This window comes from Babylonia areolata, chromosome 2 (genome assembly GCF_041734735.1).
Source record: "Babylonia areolata isolate BAREFJ2019XMU chromosome 2, ASM4173473v1, whole genome shotgun sequence".
Lineage (NCBI taxonomy): Eukaryota > Metazoa > Mollusca > Gastropoda > Neogastropoda > Buccinidae > Babylonia > Babylonia areolata.
Genome location: NC_134877.1, coordinates 63,863,319 through 63,885,366, shown reverse-complemented (window position 1 = coordinate 63,885,366; position 22,048 = coordinate 63,863,319). Strand labels below are relative to the sequence as shown.

The 22,048-nt window shown below is 37.6% G+C and overlaps 1 protein-coding gene across 1 annotated transcript; it reads right to left on the bottom strand.

The window, feature by feature from the left end:
• Positions 1–10,424: 10,424 nt before the first annotated feature.
• LOC143276043 (transmembrane protein 98-like) lies at positions 10,425–21,832 on the bottom strand. The gene is made up of 7 exons (XM_076580432.1): positions 21,809–21,832; positions 20,353–20,476; positions 18,888–19,040; positions 18,495–18,629; positions 16,810–17,019; positions 16,130–16,250; positions 10,425–14,147 (listed from the first exon to the last, which is right to left on the bottom strand). Exons 3-7 carry the CDS (start codon positions 19,019–19,021, stop codon positions 13,962–13,964), a joined length of 786 nt encoding a protein of 261 aa, XP_076436547.1. The 5' UTR covers positions 19,022–19,040; positions 20,353–20,476; positions 21,809–21,832; the 3' UTR covers positions 10,425–13,961.
• Between the last annotated feature and the right edge of the window lie 216 nt (positions 21,833–22,048).

Here is a 22,048-nt window from a genome sequence, read left to right as displayed (position 1 = left end):
AATAAATGGGCTGGATTTCACCAGAATTTGGTTAATGTACTTTTTCACAATGTGAAGCAACTGTCAGTGTGTGTGTGTGTGTGTGTGTGTGTGTGTGTGTGTGCAGAATACCTGTGAAAGATTTTCTGTGTCAACTGAGAAAGTTTGGAGGGGAAAAAAGCTTTGAAACAAAATCATGAAATCACAAATGAAACTAAAGAAATCCCTGTTCCAATTGATAATTTTACATTTGCTTCTATCTCATTATCCACATTAACAATTTTTCTGTTTGTCAAGCAATATGTTTAAAATATATAAGGCTGATGGCTGGGGCATGGACAACAGTTGAATAAACAAAAAACTAAGTGCATTAAAATAATGGTTCTTTCAAACTATTTTTGATAATAACTTTTAAAAGGTACTTTTAAAGTTGTGAAGAATGTGGTTAATTGGGGAAAGAAAAGCACACACGCACACACACACACACACACACACACACACACAGAAAGAAAAGTGACAGAGATGGGATTTTTCCTGTCAAAAGGAAATTTTTCTTAATACTCAACTGTCCAGACTTACGCCCCTTCTCTATAGCTCCCTTTGTCACTCCTGCTTTGCAGATTGTGTGTGTAATAGCCGATGCCTAGATGTCTCACTTGATTATCCATGGTTCAAACCTTATTTGTTCTTGAGGGGTTAAGACTTGATCCCAGGAAACGAGGCGAAGGGAACCAACCAAACACAAAAATGAGAATTACAACACGATTTGTTATTTCAGAATGCCCGTTTTATACTTGTATCTGTAAAGGTCTGGGTTTGAATCCTGGTCTTGCTTTTTCTCCTTATGTTTGAAAAATCAAACCAGTGTCTGATCATTTGGACAAGACAATAAACCAAGGTCCTGTGTGCCGCATGCACTTGGTACACTGGAAAAGAACCCATGGCAACAAGAGTTAGTCCTCTCGCAAAATTGTTTGAAGAAATACTCTGATAGGTACAAAAATATCTATGCTTGTACTCAAGGCCTGATGTGTTGGATTATGCTGCTGGTCAGACTTTGCCTAGCAGATATGGTGCAGCATATGTGGAATTGTCTGAATGCAGTGATAACTCCTTGAGAAACTGAAACTGTGACCAAACTGGGAAAAAAAAAAGAGTACAAGTTCAGTGACACTTTCTTGAGAAATTGAATTAAGACAAAGAAAAAAGGGGGGGGGGGAAGAAAGAAAAGGGGGGGGGGAAGAAAGAAAAAAGACTGACTACGATGTCAGAGCTCAAACCAGTTGAGTTAACCACGTACCCACCCAACAGCTAATCTAAACCTTGTTTTGTACTGGAAAGTAGAAATACAGGAAACTGATCAAGATTTGAGTACTTAACACATGCCCAAGTTCGGACTGTGAAAAACAAGCTCACTGAGGCAGGCAGTGTACATTATCATTGACAGCAGGCTAAAATTTATGTAAATGAGAACCATGAGTGTTCTGTCGCTCAGGTGCATGAGTTCTTCTCACAAACAACGTCTTGTCTCTCCAGAATGAGTGACAGAGAGACCATACTGCTCGAGGGAAACTGGACAGGCTCTACATCCTGCCTCATCTTCTTCGTTCCTGAGAATTCCGTTTGCATTAAGCATGGCACAGGTGTCATGCTGCTGTGATATCTATTGATGACTTTGCCTATACAATGGGCCTGAAAGTTCAATGACTGGTGGGAAACTTGAAGACTCTTACCCCCACCTCTTCCTTCTCCCCTCTATTCCTAGAGCAGTTTCAATGGACCGTCTGTGAAGGACTGTGTCAAAGAATCCTCACTCAGATTGCTGTCCAGGACTGGAAGAGTGAAGGCCGCAAGTCTTGCTTTTGAATGGTTTCTCTGTCTTGTTCCATTACGTGCTGAGGCCTCTCATCCAGATCTCAAAAGGTGAAGGACTTGAGTGTCAGGTTGTGAGTGAGGACCTATATATGGCTGCTAATATCTCAGTTCTTTCATGCGACAGTTGTTGCTTTTGATCTGTTTCGGTTTAGCAAAATTGATTGTTTACTAGTTTCTCTGGTAGGGTATGTTTGTGCACAAATGTATTGTATCATTGGCTATCAGTGGCTGTGATGATTTTTTTTCGTGTCTTCATCACTTTTTTCTCTCTCGAAATTTGCGTTTGACTTGAATTTGAAAATTGTGTTCTCATGAGGATGGCCTAATTTGAGATGTTCAGATATGTTAACAGTTGACAAGTTGGGATTTTAAGCCTGTTTTGATGTGGAAGCAGCATTGCTTATAATGTTTTTGTACCCCTCCTTCAAGTTAATGTATATAGTTGCATGGGGAGAGGAACAATATAATTTGCACATCGTTTCACACGATATGATGCAATGTCGCCGTAGACTAAATCGCAGATCGACTAGCTACATCTCTCACGCAGAACTTGACGGCGCACAAGCCATTAGATCTCGATCGTAAAGTTCTCTCCCCTGACATTCCAAATGACACCACTGGCGGGAACATCAAACCACATATCAACAATCATGCAAACTCTCTCCGAATCTTTTATCGCTTTGGACTGGGAAGACGTGACATTATGGTCCGCAGTGGCTGCTATAATTACACATGCAATTTTCTGGAGATATCTCGTGATGTGGGAATGTGAAAATCGCAAACTGACAGGGGTTTCAAAACGGGCAGCTTACGCGATATGTGCCGCCATTTTCATCGCTGCACTTTTTCGATTTTTTCTCATTACGTCTGCCATGGGATCTCAGCCACGGTGGATTTATTTTCATGAAAACACAATCCTCGTTTTCGGACATATCAACATGCTGGCTGGTATTCTATTGCTTGTCACCTGTGCAAACTCCAGTGGTATTCTTCACTTTTTTGTTTGTGTTCATTTTGATGTCTTCGAGTTCGATCAGTTTGATGAGCGGCTCTCATGCCAGACTTTTCCTTACAGCATAGTGGAAGACCCCGTGTCTGTGGCAACTGGCTTGATCTTTATGGGAATTTCGCTGCTAAAAGCGAGCCAGGCTGGAGTCTTCCTGACCCTACTCAATGGACTATGTTCAAGTTGCAAAGTGGCACATTTCTTGTTGAGCAAGGTTAAGCTGGCAAAGAAATGAACGAATGATGCATTATACATATATAAAAATTATAATGCCATAAGTTTGGTTTTTGTTCACCTTGGATCAAATGCTGTCAGGATAATGGTTTTGATTAAGATTAAATTAATATATATTTTTCCAGTCCATGGGGAAGCTACATTAGTACATGATTTTAAATTTTTTTACAAACTGATTTGTTTATATACATTTGTCTGGTCCTGTAGCTGATTTACCTATGGCTATGAGTATGACTGTTGCTGACAGAAGAAAAGAAATAATAATTTTTTTTGAGACATCAAGCATGAAAATGTCCCAAACGCATGTAACTGTTGGTGTGGTGCCCTTGTCCTTTTCCCCCAATTGGGTATCTCTCATGGCATTAGCCTTGTAAATCCACCCGAGATTAAATGAGCATACTGTGGGACAAATATTAAAGCCTTAATTTAATGCTTTCTTTCTGTAGGTGAGGTCAACAATTTTTCAGTTTTGCCAAATTCCACACATGAGTTCAAAATTGTACTTAAAAAGACAATTGGTATTATAGTAAACTGTTCTATGTATGTTACACAGCACTGGTGCATAAGATTTACTCACTTAACACCCAGTTGTATTTATCAAATACATGAAAAACATGCACCTCATGATCTCACTCATGCATGAAAGCAAACAAGAACACAGCCCTGCTCCTGTGTGTTTGTTTCAGTGTGTGTGTGTGAGTGTGTGTACTAACTGGTGTATGGTGTATTAACTGGTGTATGGTGTATTCTCCCCTTAGGGGAGCTCAATGGTTATCAAATCTGAAAACATTTGTTAAATATTATGTTCCCAGAAAGCTCCCCACAAGATTTTCAATCTAGGTCTGCATCACTTTCTTCCCTCTGTTCTGAAGATTTATTTTTCATTTGAATAATGTTTCTGTAACTTAGTCAAAACTGATGTTTGGCTAAAGTGTGTGTTTACACACACCAAAGACAAGTCAGTATAACTGTGTTTCAGTTGATACTGTGTGTGGATGTATTGTATGTGCTAGTGCTTGTGTGTACATGTGCTTGTAAGTACATGCATAAATATGTACACCTTGCACCACTATCAGTTTTCTCTCCTTTTAACTTTCCCCACCTCTCACAGACACTTTATGCCACAGACATTTAAACCTTTTTGACAGAGATACATTTTGTTAAAATATTTCATAACCTCCTCTACACCAAATTATATGGCTCCCTTTAGGCTGATTAACTAGTGCTGCAGCATAAAAAGCCAGGGAATGACTGTGTAAGCCAAGAGGGATTTGGGATGAATGGTGTGCAAGTCATGCCACTGAGGAAAAACGAAACAGCATTAAGCCAAGAGGAATTTGGAATGAATGATGTGCAAGTCATGCCACGGAGCAAAACTGGAATAGCAGCAGAAAAAAAAAGAAGAAAAAAAAAAAAGACCCCTTCTCCCTGTGAGTGAAGTTCCATAGTTCTAAAGCAACTATTTAAAATCGATTATCTGACCCTCAAACACATTCATACTTTTATCACAAAAAAGCTAAATTACTAAAAGCCAAATTCTGTAAGATCAGTGATTTATTCAAATTTGAATCAACCAACAAATCAACTCATGATTTTTCTAAGCAATGGCAAACGCTAAGGTAGAAGACCTGTCACACATTCTCACAATTTATACAAATTACAGATATCATCACCTTGATTTAACAACAAACATCATGTATCAGAATATCAACAGGTTTTCTGACAAAATATATGTACTCCAAATATAAAGCTTAAAAAAGTTGCATAATATCCAAGCAAAAATATTCTTGTACATCATGATGTGAACAATAGGTAGATGCCACCTAATCATTCATATGATACACTTTAATGTGACCAAGAGCAGTAAATAAAAGCAGCAGCTAAAGAACACAGCTGCCAAGGGAAGTTACCTCACACAACTTGTCCATCCAAACAATGATTCCATGATGTGGGTGGACACAGACAAAAATGCTTTTATTGCAATCAACTGAGATAATTAGTGATATGAAATGAATCTAATTTACAAGGCAATGATGTTTTCCCTTGATGACATGTTCCCATAATTCAACAAAGCTACACATTAATTGCACTTGATAATATTTCAAAAAATTGATAAACATCCAGAAATTGAATAATTTTTTCGAGCATCTCTGCCACCATTTAAGTAATTTCGAGCAGCAGTGAAAAGTAAATGAGACGAAGTATGTTTGACAAAAGTTGCAACAACCACCTTGTTCTACACAAGAAGACTGCAAACTATTCAAACATGCTAATTTCCATGAAAACATACTTCTCCAGATAGTGCATGATGAATGATAGCGATACATTTTACTTTGGTCAATGATTGTAATTCTTTCAAGGGGTTGCCTTAGGTTACTTGAATTTGCTGTATATTTTCCCTGCAGTCTTCCAAGTACAGTACCGGTGTACAATTTTTCTGACTGTAAGTGTAATGACTTTGACAGTGTAATAATAGAGTACTGTAAGTTTGACAGTGTAACAGAGTACTTTTAAGTGTCTACAGGCAAAGTGCTAAAACAGACCAGTAGTTTCTCATTACACAACAAACAGGAGCCTGTAGACTGACCATGATGCTTGACAAAAGGTTTTGGTGTGACTTGTGTTGGACATCAGCAGGCAGCCATTATACTGTGCTCCAAGTCTGAAATTATTTTAAAAAGGATGATGGCATATTTATTGTGCTCCAATTTTTCCTTATTAATATTTTGATAAAAGGTGATGACAGTTATTTGTGTTCTAAATCTGCCTGATGAATGTTTTGATTAAAGGCAGTGACACACTTATTTGTGTGTTAAATCTGCCTGATGAACATTCTGATAGAAAGTGGTGACACTGTTATTAATTTTGTGCTTTTAATCTGCCTGCTTTAAATTTTCCTGATGAACATTTTGATAAAGGGTAATGACACAGTTATTTGTGCTCTAAATCTTCCTGATGAATGTTTTGATAAAAGGTGATGGCAGTTATTTGTGCTCTAAATCTGCCTGATGAATGTTTTGATAAAGGGTGATGACACTGGTATATTTATGCATCAAATCTTCCTGATGAATGTTTTTGAAACAAGACCACCGGTGAAACATTTGCTTCCATAGTCATCACAGTCTGGAAAAAAAGTTACTTCCCTTGCAAGACATTTTGTGTTACAAAACACTGACATTTGTTAGATTTCATTAACAATGAATGAACAGAATCAAGACTGGCAGCTCTAGTTTGCGGAAATAGCACATTTCAGCAACAAAACTTGAAAGCAAACACTGAAACAGTCGAACAACATACTGAAAAGGAGCAAACAGTAAAACAACATACTGGAAAGGCCTATGTCTTCATAAATATCCACACACACACACACAAAAAAAAAAGATGGAAAGGAATGTACTGGACTCTCAAACTAACATTGTTAGCTTCCAGCAATACTCTGAATGGTTTCAATGATCGAAACAATATCATCTACTGCTTAGTCACCCTGACAAAAATAAACATGAAAAGCAAAAGTTATTTTTTTGTCTGTTTACATTTCTTCCTTTCTGATAGAAAGTTGAGGTTGTAAGCAATAGTGGTAACTGGGTTACAGGGCAGTTCGAAAGTCTTGCATATTCTAAGCTGATGAAATATGCACAGAAACTTAACACATGAAACGGCTGTTGAGTTCAACACTGTAATAATCAGTTAAACAGATGTACCAATGCATTCCTCCATCCAGAGCATCATTATAAACAGAAACATTGAGAAGGGGGTTGATCTCAAGGTTATAGTACCATACATTAAAAAGTTTTCCTAAAAACTTTCTCACAATACTCTGTCCTTTCATGTCAGAAGTGGAAGCAATTCTGACCATGATAGGTTAATCAAAGCACAAACATGGTTTCTTGATCCAGTCATTCAAAATATGAAAATCTTTTAAAAATTCAGAATCAACTATACTGGTCAAACGAAAATGTCAACAATGACAGTGACACCAGGCAGAGTGTCAAACCAAGAGACGTAAAAACATTGGAGCACCACCAGGTTCTTTCCAGCTGAGAGGGAACACTGCAAAGTCGAAGGACACAAAGTCTCCTGGGAAAACACTAACCCCCAGACTGCTGCTGCTGAGTATGCTCATCAGTGAGAGCCCTTACATCACTGAAATAAAAACAGTGCTTACAGGTCAGGAAGTCACTAACTTGATCTATTTGGACTTCTTCTCTGGACTCAATTACTTTTGATCATTAAAATCAATTACACCATTGATAAGTGCACAAAAATTAGTAACAGCATTTCAAATTCATGCCACTCTGATCTCTCACCATGGTTCAGCAGTCAAGGAGTTAAAATCATGGTCACAGAAACCAACCCTTCAGGGAGAAAAAAGTCTTTGAGATCATGCCAAGAAACCCATCCTTTACCAGAGGTGGATATGATTCTCAACCTGCATTATGTCTCGCAAGATTTGCCTCCAGGTGAGGGAGAACTGCCCTCGTTCTGCCTGAAGGAAATCTTCAGGTGAACTTGTGACTGTCAGCAATATTGTTGATTCTGATAGTAACAAGATTTTTTTTCAGTATGTGTTGGGAGTTTTTTGCTCTCCATCTACCCAAAGTCACAAAAACCAAACAATTCTGCTCACTGATGTGCACTGTTCTGAAAGATGGCTTCTGCAACATGATCAAAGCAACAGAGTGTCTCAGTGTTTTCTAGACAAAACAGACTGGAAAGCTGGTTTCTGTCTCAGTGTTTTCTAGACAAAACAGACTGGAAAGCTGGTTTCTGTCTCAGTGTTTTTGCTTGAAGACAATTTTTGTTGAAAAATTTCTTTTGTAATGTCAAAAAAAGAAAAGAAAAAAGAAATAAAGATTTATTTATTTTACAGTACTGTGGTATTGGTGTTTGTTCAATAACTAGTATAGAAAAACTTTACCTCATGATGGGTATGATCTCTGCGTTACTACTATGTAAGCTTTTCTGTGGAAAGCACAACACAGAGAAACATGCATGCCACCATGTACATTACGTTTTGTTTATTATCAAAAATAAGGCACATATTTCTTTGCACATTTAGTCTGTATTTCCAATTTTTGTATCTTTATACTGCAATCTTCTATAAGTACCTAAACTCCGGTCCAAATGTTTCCATAAAATTGAAAGGAAACATTGTACTGTGAATACTGCTGTTAAAAAAGAAAAAAAGAAAAAAAAAGAAGATGAAGTGAAGCATGTCAACCTGAGAGAGAGGAAACTGCTGAAGCAATCATCAAAAGACACCTTACTGGACGTGAGCACTAGCCAGTCTAAACTGTCAGTGGCTACTGTGTGCTGATGAAATACATAAAAAAACAAAAATAAAAAAACCTTAAAAAGAAAATGCCTGCCTCTTGAAAGACAGTGTGATCAATGAATTGCTGATCAATGTGAGACAGAACAGTAAAGATTAATAATGCTGCGGCTTTTGAATGCTGCTTTAATTTTCATTAAAAAAAAAAGAAACAAAGATAAAAAAAAAACCCTAAAAAAATACCCCACACCAAAAACATAAACAAGAACAAAACACACACACACATTCACGCACAAAACACATCTAATTCCATAAATTTTCATGAACTAAAGTTGCTGACTGGTATGGGAAAACGATTATTTTCTGGTCAATCATTTTCGGATAAAATCCAATCCACTCACACAAAAACTGACCAAGTGAAAAAACAAATTAATTAACAATTTCTATTGAGAAAGAGTATAGTGATGAACATTTCAACACCTATCATTGCTTCCATTAATCAATCAGTTTTATAAACTAATTTCTGCTAATGCTTCCTTCATGATTGCGGCTTTTTGAAATTTTTGTGACCAGACTGAAAAGTCAGTGGTGGAGTTAGCAGTTAACAAGAATATGAAAATTTTGGTTTCTAAAAAAAAGAAGAAAAAAAAGAGAGATTGTTTCTGTTGCCATGCACACAATGTAAGTATGTCACAAAATTGTAACTTGGGCATAGATTTTCTTTCCTTCTTCTCTTTTTTTTTTTCAACCATCACCATGCGTCATTTTGTCTTAACCTTTTTTTCTTATTTTATACATACATATCTTGTATTAACCACAGGCTTTCAATATGCCCAAAATTTTGTTTGAGAATTGTCTAGGTTAATTAATAAACAGCAGCTCCTGTACCAACTTTGTGGGTCTTAGAGAATAAACTTTTGAAAGAACAAAATATGTAATGTGCGCTAAACTTGCCCTCTTTTTGAAACTCCACCTCTTGCACATCTGTCACTGTCCTTGTTTCATTTAAGGCAGCTTGGGTTTACGTGCATATACACATAGGGGTGTACTGTTTATTTTTTGTTGTTTTTTTATGAGTATGGGTCTAATATGTAGGAATATGTGGGTAATCATGAAGTATGGTATTGGTTAAAAACCCAGTATCGAGTGGAATATTTCACAAAATATTACTACAAGTAGCACAGACAGTCCTCACTGTTGGTTATGGAAGAAAGCGCTTTCCACCAAACGACTTTCTTAAGCAGAGTTTGAACCCTGTTCAAACCTGAGGTACAAAACATACTGGGCCAAACGAATTTAAAGTACTGTGTAAGGACTTGCTGAAATGTACATTGTGAGCATAGTGAACAAACATAAAAAGTCATCCAAATACCATATGGTAAATTCAAGGACATGAGCGAGATTCTTTTTTCAAAGGATGTTTTCATCCAATGAACAACCAACACCTCTATCATGTATTCCCCTTCGTCATTCAACATCACAGTGCAAAGAATGGTTTTAATCTCTTCATAACAGAAACATACTTTTTCACACACAAAATGTACCAACCTGTAGGTGATACGTTTCATACAATAATTTCTGTGTTAAAGGAATGCTCATTATATATGCAGAAAATAACAGGAATGGTTGTCACATGCGTATAATATAAATTCCTTCATCATATGCGTAGAAAATAACAGGAATGGTTGTCACATGCGTATAATATAAATTCCTTCATCATATGCGTAGAAAATAACAGGAATGGTTGTCATATGCGTAGAATGTAACAGGAATGGTTGTCATATGCTAGAAAAATGAAAAACTTGGAATGGTAGCCAAACACTCAATTGTCATCTGGAAAACAAAATTGAAGACCACATGTTATTCAATGTGAAAAAACAAAGTACTCCAAATCTACAAGTTTTAACATCACTTTAAGATCTCACGTTTGTTTCTTCTATCCCAGTGTGCTACTCCAAATCACTCCACTCGATTTTCCACAACGCCCACAATGATGATGCCACAAGGAACAATCAATGTATGAATGCATGGGCCATCCAAAGCACTCCACCTTTGTTGTATTACATGCTGTGATGTTTCTAAACATCTGATTCAACATTAATACACAATACATAGTCTGCTATGAACTCTATTGCATTCTGTGATGTTTGTAAAAATAGTTCTGATTCAACATTGACACACAATGCATAGTCTGCTATGAACTCTATTACATTCTGTGAAGTTTCTAAACATAGTTCTGGTCCTCCATTGACGGACAAAACATGCAGTCTGCAAAAAGTTAAAATGAATGAGCATCAATACAGAAGTGACCTTCTTCCTATCATCACTCAAGCAAAATATCAACTATCTTAGGCAAAGAAGAAATCATCAGTTACTTAGACTTTTGACACAATGAATGCCACAACAGTGAATAAGTATGTAAAAGACAATGAAATTACAACAGAGACATGTTTTAATTGGTCACTTCATGATACTGACCTTATTATAACATCCTCTCATCTAAAACGATCTGCTGACATGAGCAACACTGGGACTCAACCCTGTAACCGTGACTCTATTCAGCCAAAGTGAGAAACAATAACGGGGATAAACCTCTGTATGAAACATACTAGTCTATGGTTTGGGCATGACATATTTCCTGTTGCCAAAGTGAACATGAACTACTTTGCCACTATGGCAGGTCAGCTTTTTTCATGCTGCAATGTTCACTTATAAAGAAAAAACAACACAATTTCTTTTTTTCAAATGACAACAACAGTTAGTGATCTTTTCCTGAAGATTACCATGCATACAATTCATTAACCTGGATACTACTCGTAAAAATAAACATCAATAATATTACAAATCAAAGCATACCCTGGTTGTTTGACAAAACACAGCGGTTTACACATCAACACGAATAAGGTTAGTGATCATAAAGTACTTAAATTGCTTTAAGCAAAAAGGATATAACATGTGAAGAGACAAGAGATTCTCTCCACAGTTGCTGTACACTTTCGAGTGTTTTTATCATGTCACTGTTTAGAATGCATGCATAATTGTACAGATGTTTGATGAAAACAAAACAATCATTTAGTTCTGTATAAAGAGACAGGCAGCATGATAAGACCAGCATATGAAAATCTCATAACCGTCTTTTAACCAAAAGCAAACAGCAATTGTTTCAATAAAAAAAGATGTTCAAGACTGACAAAACCCCCCCCACAAAAAAACAACAAATAGAACAAAATAAAATTTTAATCTTTTTTTTAAATTTAAAAAAAAAAAAAACTTTTTAAGAAAGTTAGAATTTCAATAAGCAATGATTTAGACAGAACTAATCTTTCCAAATTTGATCTCAAAACATCTCTGACATCAAAATGTGGTATGGGGGTGGGGTGGGGGAGAGAGATGAAGGCACAAATTATGGGGGGAAAAAGAAGGCACCAATAGAGAAAGTGTGGTGGAAACATTAATACAGGCATTTTTCATACTCTGGCACATTTGTATAGAACTTTTATATGTTGCACTTACGACGACAAAGACTCCTTGTGTGTGCAAACAAATGATTCAAACATCAGATATAGATCCAACTCTTCTTCCCTTACACACACACACAGACACACATGTGCAGTCTTGTTTTGATGTCATCTTTTTGTGTGGATCAGACTCCATCAAATCAATACATCAGATTCCTAAGACGGATGTCACACAATCGTGATCTCCACAAAAACACATTTTACAAAGTTTTAAGTAATGCCTATGTCAAAGTTATTTCTGAGTTTGGTGTGCCACACTAAAAAACATCCACAGCAAAATGTGGAAAAACTGCCAGTGAGTGTGAGAAAGCCACACCACTAAGCAACATAATAAATAATACAAAAATAATCCTCAGTGCGGCCATTAGTACTGACACTTTTTTAACACCTATCTTTGGTCAGAAACCAAGCTCGAAGTCTAAGCACTTTACAGTGATTTGAAGAGGCTGTAAACCTGGGTAGAGCTGACAGACAGTTTTCTTTCAGGCGCTCAACATTTGCTTTCTGTGATAGGCATTCAGACTTCAGTCACACATACATACAATTAAGAGGATTTTTACAACTGAGTTTTGCCTGGGAATACTCTCTTGTTGCTGTGGGTACTTTAACATGCGTTAAATGCATGCTGCACACAAACTGGCCAAAAACTGGGTCTACTGTTTCCTTGTCATCCATGATCCAGAAAAGCAGACTGACATGACACGAGCCATACTGTCCTTTGGCTCATAAAGGTAATTTCTCAAAACTTGCTGCTGAACAACAAAGCATGTCTTTAACAAGAAACAGACTCAAACAGTTTTGAAATGCATTTCAGCCAAGCCACATGCAGAAACACTGTTTGAGAGTGTTTTTTTAAATAAAACACTTGAAACTCATGAATGATTAAGTCTGAATAAAGCTGACCTGTGACAAGTAAACCTTTGGAAGAAAAATCCATTATTTACTTTTACTGCAACTTAACTGAAAATCTTGGAGGACTTATTCTGTTTTTCTTTTTAACTGCACATGCACCCCCACACTGCACAAATACACATACACAACTTTACCTTTACTCATATACATATATATATTTTTCTTCTTTTTTCTTTTTTTTTTTCAATTAGTACTACTGAACAAAGGATGTATGTGCCGATCCAATACAACATACTAATCACAGCAATTCTGAGCAGCTTTCATACCCGAAATGATAATGTGGAGAATAACTTCAGACTGCCACAGATCTACTCTCTGATTTGACCCTTACCCAGGTTGAAGATACTAAGAAGAAAAAAGTGTACGACAGGTATGTCTTTCTGAAAACATTCAAATCATGCACATTCACCACAAAATATGCATCACCTGTGATGTGCTGCAAACAGTAATTCACTGACCAGTTAATGCACTGACAATGTACACAAGTAAACAAAACAAAATCAATGACTGACCCTGCTGATAGTTCATTTCGACAAATCCTTTCAGCCTCCACATCATAGTTGGAATGTAAAGCACTTCATCTTGTAACAATACAAGAAGAATGGAACAGACAGACAAACCATTACAGCAGAAGCTCTCCTTGTTGAGTACACAAGACTTTGAAATCTACAGTCTTGATATCTCATCATGTAACATCACATCACTTATAGCAGCATGAACATGTAACACACCATCATTTATGGCAGCATTAACATGTAACACCCCATCATTTACAGCAGCATTAACATGTAACACCACATCATAAACAGCAGTATTAACATGTAACGCCCCATCAACGTTTTCAGCAGCATTGACATGTAACACCCCATCATTTACAGCAGCATTAATATGTAACACCATCATATACAGCAGCACTAACATGTAACACCATCATTTACAGCAGCACTAACATGTAACACCACACAATTCTGCGCAGTGTTAACACTGCAGCATCAACACTCCACACACAGCATTCAGTGATCCACAGATCCTGAAAACATACATGCAAAGCAAAGCGTCTCTGTGCCTGCCAGCTGTGGAGCAGCAGCACCAGTCCCACAACACCTGTCCGTCACTCACACGCTGTCCTTACTGGGGATGGGAGGAACGTGTAGGGGGAGCGCAGTCACACCTGTGAGATATCGTTGTGAATGATGGGGGCGTTCCCGTTGGCACCGGCAGCATGCTGGGGGTCCCCTGTGGAGGGGGAGGTGGTGGTGGAGGAAGAGGGGTGACTGCCGCTGTTGCCAGGAGATGACTGCTGCTGAGTGATGCGATTCATCTCGCAGGCCACGCTGGCTTCCCGCAGGATCTGAGGACAGTGCATCATCAAGTTTTCCACTCATATGACCTAAACATAGTCATATGAAACTATACAGAACCAATGGATTGATTGACAGTAAATGCGTAAAAAACTTAGCCACTTGGAGGCCCAAATGCCGGAAAGAAGACGGCTGCCAGAAAAAAACGGGGTGCTGCATAGGTATGCAGAAGGGAGGCAGTATACTAAAGGTTATCACTAGCTGCAGCCATTTTCAATATCTTTGCATGAACCAGGTAGTAGTTTGCACAGTACAGGAATAAGAGCCCTGCTGGAGTCTGCACCAGTGGGTCACAGTATAATATGTGTAATTAAAATGTTTGAAACTTATATGACCGCAAGGCCTATCCCACTCCTGATCATGGATCAGCACAAACCTTTTCAGCACATCAATGATCCAAGGTTATCAATGTCCTAAACAAAATATCAACGATCTGAAGACATCTATGAAACTTTGTGAGAACAATAATCATGGTATGAAGAGAACATTAATATCATAAAGTTTCAATGGTCAAAGGAACAACAAAGGTCTGAGAACAGCAATGATCTGAGCACATCACCCAGGACTTCACAACACAAACGATCCAATAACACTAGTCCTGTCATATCCTGTCAAAGAATGTTATCTTTTTCTTTTACAGTTCCATTTGATTTATTTATTTATTTATTTATTTTTAAAGACAACAGTGTCAAAGCACAAACATATGCACAAATCTACCTGTTTAATCTTAAGGATTCTAACCACCAACAAGCATGTACAATCTGTTCTTCAGTAATTTAGACAATAAAAGTAATATGCATTCACCAAAATAGCTTATAAAATAAATATGGTATCTTCTTTTCAAATATACTGGTCAATGTAATGCAGTGATCCCTATTCAAACTATAGTAAATTTTCACAATAGTGTGAAATCTTTGATGACATCTTATACACAGGAGTGAAATATCAATTCTCTGCAGAATTTCCTCTCTTCCTGCTTCTTGGGAAACATTCAACTGCGTTCTTGAATATTCCACTTGGGTTAATAATTTTATCTTGCAACCTTCTTATGGCATTCAGAATTTGGATTATGCTGATTGCACTATTATCTTTCTGGTTTTTTTTTCTTTTCTTTTTGTAATGAATAAGTTTATATAATACATTTAACAAGTTTTGCCAAACATGAACATTCTTTACATTTCATTCTCTGTGTGACAGAGAGAAGCCACAAATAAATCTTTCAAATCCAATCTTAAAACATATTTGTTCAAACAATATTTCTTGAGGTGGAAGAGGTGGGGGAGTTGTGTGTGATGCTACACCATTTTTAAGACGGCATTCTCAGCAAGTTTGAATCGTAACATTTTCTGTATTAAATTCTGGTGCCTTATTCATACCACATATATGCGCTGTATTAGCACATTTTCAATGTTTAGGCTGGGGAATTGTCCAGGAAAGTTTCCTCTGAAAATCCGTCTTAGGCCCCTGGTGGGCTGCAGGGGCAACGTCTCCCCCCCACCCCACCCCCCCACACTGAAAACGAAATTAGTGATTTTTAAGAGGTTTTTTTTGGGGGGGTGGGGGGGGTCTCTCCAGAAAGCTAAAATAATAATTTACAGTGAGTGAAATGAGTTCCAAGGCGGTCATCTTCCTCTCTTACTTTTACAGTTTTGACAACCATTCCCATCTCCACTTATTTGCAATGTTTTCTTCGCCGAAAACATTGTTGCGATTCACCACTCTCGACATGCTTGCCGTTTTTGAAAATTATAAGATGGTGGCTAAAGCTAAAGTGATGTCATGGTATAGTTGAAACACTGAACCAGGCTCAAAATGAAAAACTAAACTGGGCTTGAAACGGACCGAACGAAAATAAAATGCACTCGTCAATTTTATTTTTCTTCCTCTGAAATCAACTGCTCTTCTGATAAAAATAGCGGAGTCGATGAGAGTTCCCCAGCCTGAATGTTACTAAGACCATGAAGCCACTGACCCTCAAGTGGTCCTCCACGTCGGCCAGGGACTGGTCGATCCAGTCCAGCACTCCGGACATGTGGCAGGCATTCTTGGTGACCATCACCAGGTGGCTCACTGACAGCACCAGGGCCGTGCACCTGTCATTAGTGTCGTGTGGGACAGACGGTTAATGATTCACCACAACAGGCATTATTACACATACACCCATCGAAACTGCAGATATTACAAACTGACCCCAACTGTTATCAGACTACGGCACACAGAAATGTTTTCACACACTGAGCTTCAGTTTCAGTTTCAAGCAGTCAAAGAGTGTGGACTGGTCCGTAAATGCTACATCACATCTGCTGTATATATGTAAAAAAAAACCCTGAATAAATGAATTTTGAAAAGCGTGTGCTGGTCAGGCCTTGACAGTTCACACACTGATCCTAACTGTTATCAGACTATAGCAAATACAAATTCTTTCAGTGCCCTTAAGAATCTGCAACAAATGTCAGTGTCTGATGGATCTGGAAAACTTGAACCTACCATGCATGCAACTTCCATGAAAACAGAATACAGCTGCCTAAACAGCATTCATTCTGCCCAAGGATGAAAGTTTATACTGAGCAACTTGCATCCTTACATCAGCCTGGCTCCATTATCCAGTTTGATACCAAACCATTCAAAGAACGACTCATGCATTCTCTCTACCTTGCTTCCAGCAGTCGTGGGTCTAATGGTGGGTACATGGACTTGACAACCTCGTCCACCCGGGGTGAAATGCGCCTGGCAATACTGACAAGATCTGTCTGGGTCTCCTGGGTGCAGATGTTCTGAGCATTGCCCATGGTCATCCCCACCAGCTTCTCTGTCAGGTGATGGCAGGTCTTCAGGATGGACAGGCAGTGTGGAATCAGGCCCCTGCATCATAATAACTACAACAATAATAATCATACCAACAATAATGACAGAAGTATTAACACCATCACCACCAACAAAAAACAAATAACAACAACAGGAAATATTAACACCAGCACCAACAAAAAACAAATAAAAACAACAATAATATGTGCTTTTTAACAGAGCTGAACTTGTAGCTACAAGCACATACAAATGGCATGGATATGAATAAGACACAGGAATGCAATACATAAATGTTAAGTTACAGACTCACTAAAAGTACATACACACACAGACGTGCAGGAATTTTCAACACACTGGTGCCTCGTGTATTGTCCATCACAGATTCAGCTTCAAGGAGGCGTCAAAGCATGCCGACTAATCATGTTAGAGATGTACCATCCAGAACAGATGCTTTATTGAAAAAAAAAAAAAAAAAAAAAAAAAAGCAGCAGATGCCTGAACTTTGCATATAGTCTACACAGTGGTCAGGGATCTTCAGAGTTATGCATAAAAATTTAGCCTGAAATCAAATCAGACTGATAAACAGGTTAAGTAAATAAATTAAAGATAATAAAAATGAAAGAGAATATGAAGGCAAATTATCAAAATTAAATAAGAACAAAATGGTCCATCACAAACATAATCATAGAACACATTCAGCGAGGAAGTGAAAGCAGGCCAGTGACCAGCATGCAAAGGACATGGACTGATAGAAAATGACAGAAATCAACACATACACAAGGATGCGTGTGCGAAAGTCAAGAAAATGATTTTGTGTGAATATCTGATTTTGTTTTTTTTAGTTTGCTTTAAAAGTAATCAAGTAATTCTCTCACAAAAGCTAACAACAAAGATAAACAGTCAAAATTCAGTTTCATCTCTCATGTTTAAACTGAAAAAGTCCTTACAGACTACTGCACATGTTTCTTAAAGACAGACTGTATGTATTTCCTACTTGATTATTTCTCATGAAATGATTTACCAATAAATCTAGCAGTTGGTTACCAGAATATTCCCATCTACAATTACATGTTATCCTTCCTATGCCATTTACACATACAAATCTACATAACTTTGCTTGTGCCACAGGAAAATAAAGGCCTATAATTTGTATTCAGAATACTGAGTACGTTAACAGTCTGATACATGTGACAAAACCAAATTCCACACTTTCCCAAGACCCTTTCCAGACTTGAAAATTTCCACATCAAACACAAAGCCAAACTAAAAAAACAAAACAAAAAAAACAATCCCACCCAAACAAAGAAATTGTTTGCTACACTTCTGATGAAAGAGACTGGCGCATATTCTAGTAATTGTTCAATTTTCACCACCTTTTTAAAAGAAATTTTTATGGTTTTCTCATTTTTCCAAGACTTTTTCAGACTTCCATGACTTTGTATGCACCCTGTATGAATTAAAAAACAACAACAACACAAAAACAACATATATATATATATATATATATATATATATAAGTTGACAGTACTCACGTAGCGTCATCCACCCACTGCTCATTGTTGAGAACTTCTTCCAGGCGAGGGTTGATTTGCACATCATCCAGTTCCACATCAGAAACAGGCTGCTGCAGACCATCTGTGGAGCCTCCGATCAACTGGACATCAGGCCTGCAATGTTTCAAAGGGTACTTTCGACTAATTCAAGGTCCTGTAAGCATTACCACACTGTGATCACTAAATCTCGTGTAATGGTGACTGCAACATCCTTCCTTCCCTCCTACCCCCCTCTCCCCCAATGTTTGACATTAACTAAAATACTGTACACACTGACACAGTCCTGCTGAACACCTTATTTGGAAGTGTTGCTTTCCAGGCCCAGATCTACCACATGACCATCAATCTGTTGCCGCTGCTCTACCCACCCACCTGTTGTCTTTGTGCTGCTGGCTAATCAGGTCCGAACTCCTACAGCGATGACGACACACAAACACCAGGGCCACCAGAGCTCCAAGGAAGACAGTGGCCAGCACGACAATCGCTATGGCAACCACCAGGTCCATTGTGCCTCAGAATCGAAGTCTGCAAACACATAAACCAAATCAACATAAAAAAAACAACAAACAAACAAAAAAATGCTACTAAAATGTCCATTACAGGCACAGTCATTATTTATCTAGTTACTCTGCAAATGTATATAAACTGGATTAATGTAAAACAAAATTAAAACGAATGAGGAATACATTTTTTATGAATACAAAGTAATTAAACAAAACGCAGTTTCAATAACAACTGAATAAAACTATATTAAAAAAAAAAAAAAAAGAAAAAAAAAAGAGGTAGAGAATACTCTTTTCTGCATTACTTTTTGTTCATTTCTTTCAACTATTCTTGGTCTATACAAATGAAATAAAATGTGAATAGAAGATAACACCAAAAAAAAAAACACACACCAAAAAACCCCCAACAAAAAACAAAAAAAAACCACCAAAAAAATAACCAGTTTGGTTGGCAGCTCCAAAGAGAATCAAGACTCAATATTGTTAAATTTTACTCTCTCTCTTTTCCTTCCCTCTTTCCCTTTCACAACAAATTATGTAGAGGTCTATCTGAAAACCGAACAGTGAATCAAAACAGGAACTGTTATTCAGTCAGGGAAGAGAAAGTGGAAGCTGAAAGAAGTGGCGAATGAAGGAGATGGAGGTGAAAAGGAAAAAGAAAGTGAAAATCAAAAAGGGACAGAGGGAAGAAATGAGTGAGATAATGAGGAAGAGACTGAGAAAAATGGTGGAAAGCCTTATCAGAAGTGCAGAGTTTTATATCCTTTACAAAGCTAGCTCCATTTATCTTTAAAAGAAACATCTGCAAACAAGCAAGCAATAAACAAACTGCTATTTCTATGATATTTCTGATACAAATTTGATATGATCTACAGTGTGCAATAAATATTTCTTCAATAACTTATAAAAACAAACAAACAGAATCTTAACTAACACATGTCTGCTTCTCACTGCGATACACCAGTCTCTAGTCCTGATTCTCATATACCTCCTATTCCTTTTGACACCTCTCCAGCAATCTGAAATAACATACTCATAGTTCACTTGCCCACAGAAAGAAAGACAAAATAGGTGGTGCTGCATGATAATAACCCCCCCCCCCCTCCACTCCCACCCCACCACCGAAGAGCAGTCTAAATTTCACAAAACGCAATCTGTTCTGACGAAAAGTATTACAAAACAAAATTGTTCAAGAGAAATCTTAGTCTCTTTCCCCCATCATTTGCATCAGTCAAACATCAACTCAAGACTGCATTATTATTTCTGTGTGACTCCATATCTGCTTTCTTTCCTATACAAAGACTAAAAGAAATAAAACTTAAAAGTCACATTACCTAAAAAGCTTTCACTCAGTTTCAGTTCATAAATCTTCTGCATTTGCCTCCTGGCATGCCCGGGTCTTTTGGCAGCAATTCAAAAATGATTGCCATAGACAGTTAATACTGTTGCGATGACATCCTGGAACAGAATAATTGATATGTTAACATATTATTCTCTGTAAAAAAAAGATCACATAAATGATAAAATATATATGACGAGAAAAATATTGCACTGTTGCAGTTGTACTTATAGAGATTTTAAAAAGAAAACAAACAAGTAAAATAAAAACAAAACAAAGCTAAAAGGAACACTGAAGGCTTGACACTCCTCTTGACTCTAGTCTGAATGTCAAAGTTAAGCAATGTGCACACAAGCACAAATGATCAATCCCCAGCCAAGGGGCAATACCTGGCAAAATAGAGAGATCTTAGTCAATCTGGAGCTTCTGAAAGTTTGTTAAGATTCAGTGTTCTACTACAGTTTAGCTTTCAAAAGATGGAAGTTGCTGAAATTGAACCCTTAGTCCCACCCACTATACAGCAAAACAGAATGCTGACTGAGACGGTACACTGTGAAGAGTGTTCCTGCTGGTTCAAGATGACAGTGGTACAGTAAACTAAAGGATGTATTCACAATGAGTCAAACTGGAACAGTCGGCCAGTTGCTATTAATATTTGTGAAATAATTCACACTGCACTCTGGACAACAGATTTTTACATTACATGATTTGACCATTGCACAGGTCTATAAGAGGATGGGCATCTTGGTTGTTTTAAGTGGTAAAGAGCAGAAAAGGAAACAAAAATCAATGTGAAAAATATCAATATATTATGCACTGCTTTCCTTCATAAAATAAACTGCTGTTCTGAAATGAGGGTATAAAACAATCCGGAATGACAGACTGCAACAAAGCTTTTCGACAGGAATGTACAGAGTATAATTAGGAGCGAACGCAGTTTTGAACAGCGAGCTGGGATTTCTGAGTGCGCATTTTGACTGGCTATCAAATCGGTAACAAATCGTACCTGTCCCAAGTGTGAACGCACCAGAGGAGAGCTATTTGACATGACTGTGTCAGTGCGGAGGACTGATGAGACAAGTCCCTCGACAGCCCTGTTGCTAAGATGAAAGATAATATCAACATAACCCTGACCCGAGCTAAACCTTTGTAAGGCAAAGTGACCAGCTGTGCAGCACAACACATCTGCTGAAGAGAAATTATAATTTAGTTGTTAGCACCAGTGTGTCACTTCTCAGTCCTTTGTCGAACTCTTTTTGTCCCGGGACGTCCGATAAATAAGGCATACAGCTACCAAACATTTTACCATACAAATGGATGAAAATAATGTCAGAAAAAAAGACTGATCCCAGAAATCCTACGAGTGTAGCAAAAACTAATGACGTTCGTAAATATTAGAAGAAGTAAGAAAAGCAACAACTATTCGATGGACGATCAAAACACAAACAAACCATTCCAGGCATAAAATGGCGTCTGATAATAACCTCAAAAACGGATATCTTAAATTATAGCAAACTTGATACTGGTCTTGCTTTTCAAGTATAGCTGTGTCTTTCTGAGTTGAGTCTAATGTTTTAGAGACATATGCTAATGTCTGAATATCAAATTGATCCCCAATAATCAAAACATATACAAACGTATTCCAAAAGGCATGAGAGTTTTTCATGACCTAGTTGGGTCACAACCTCCCA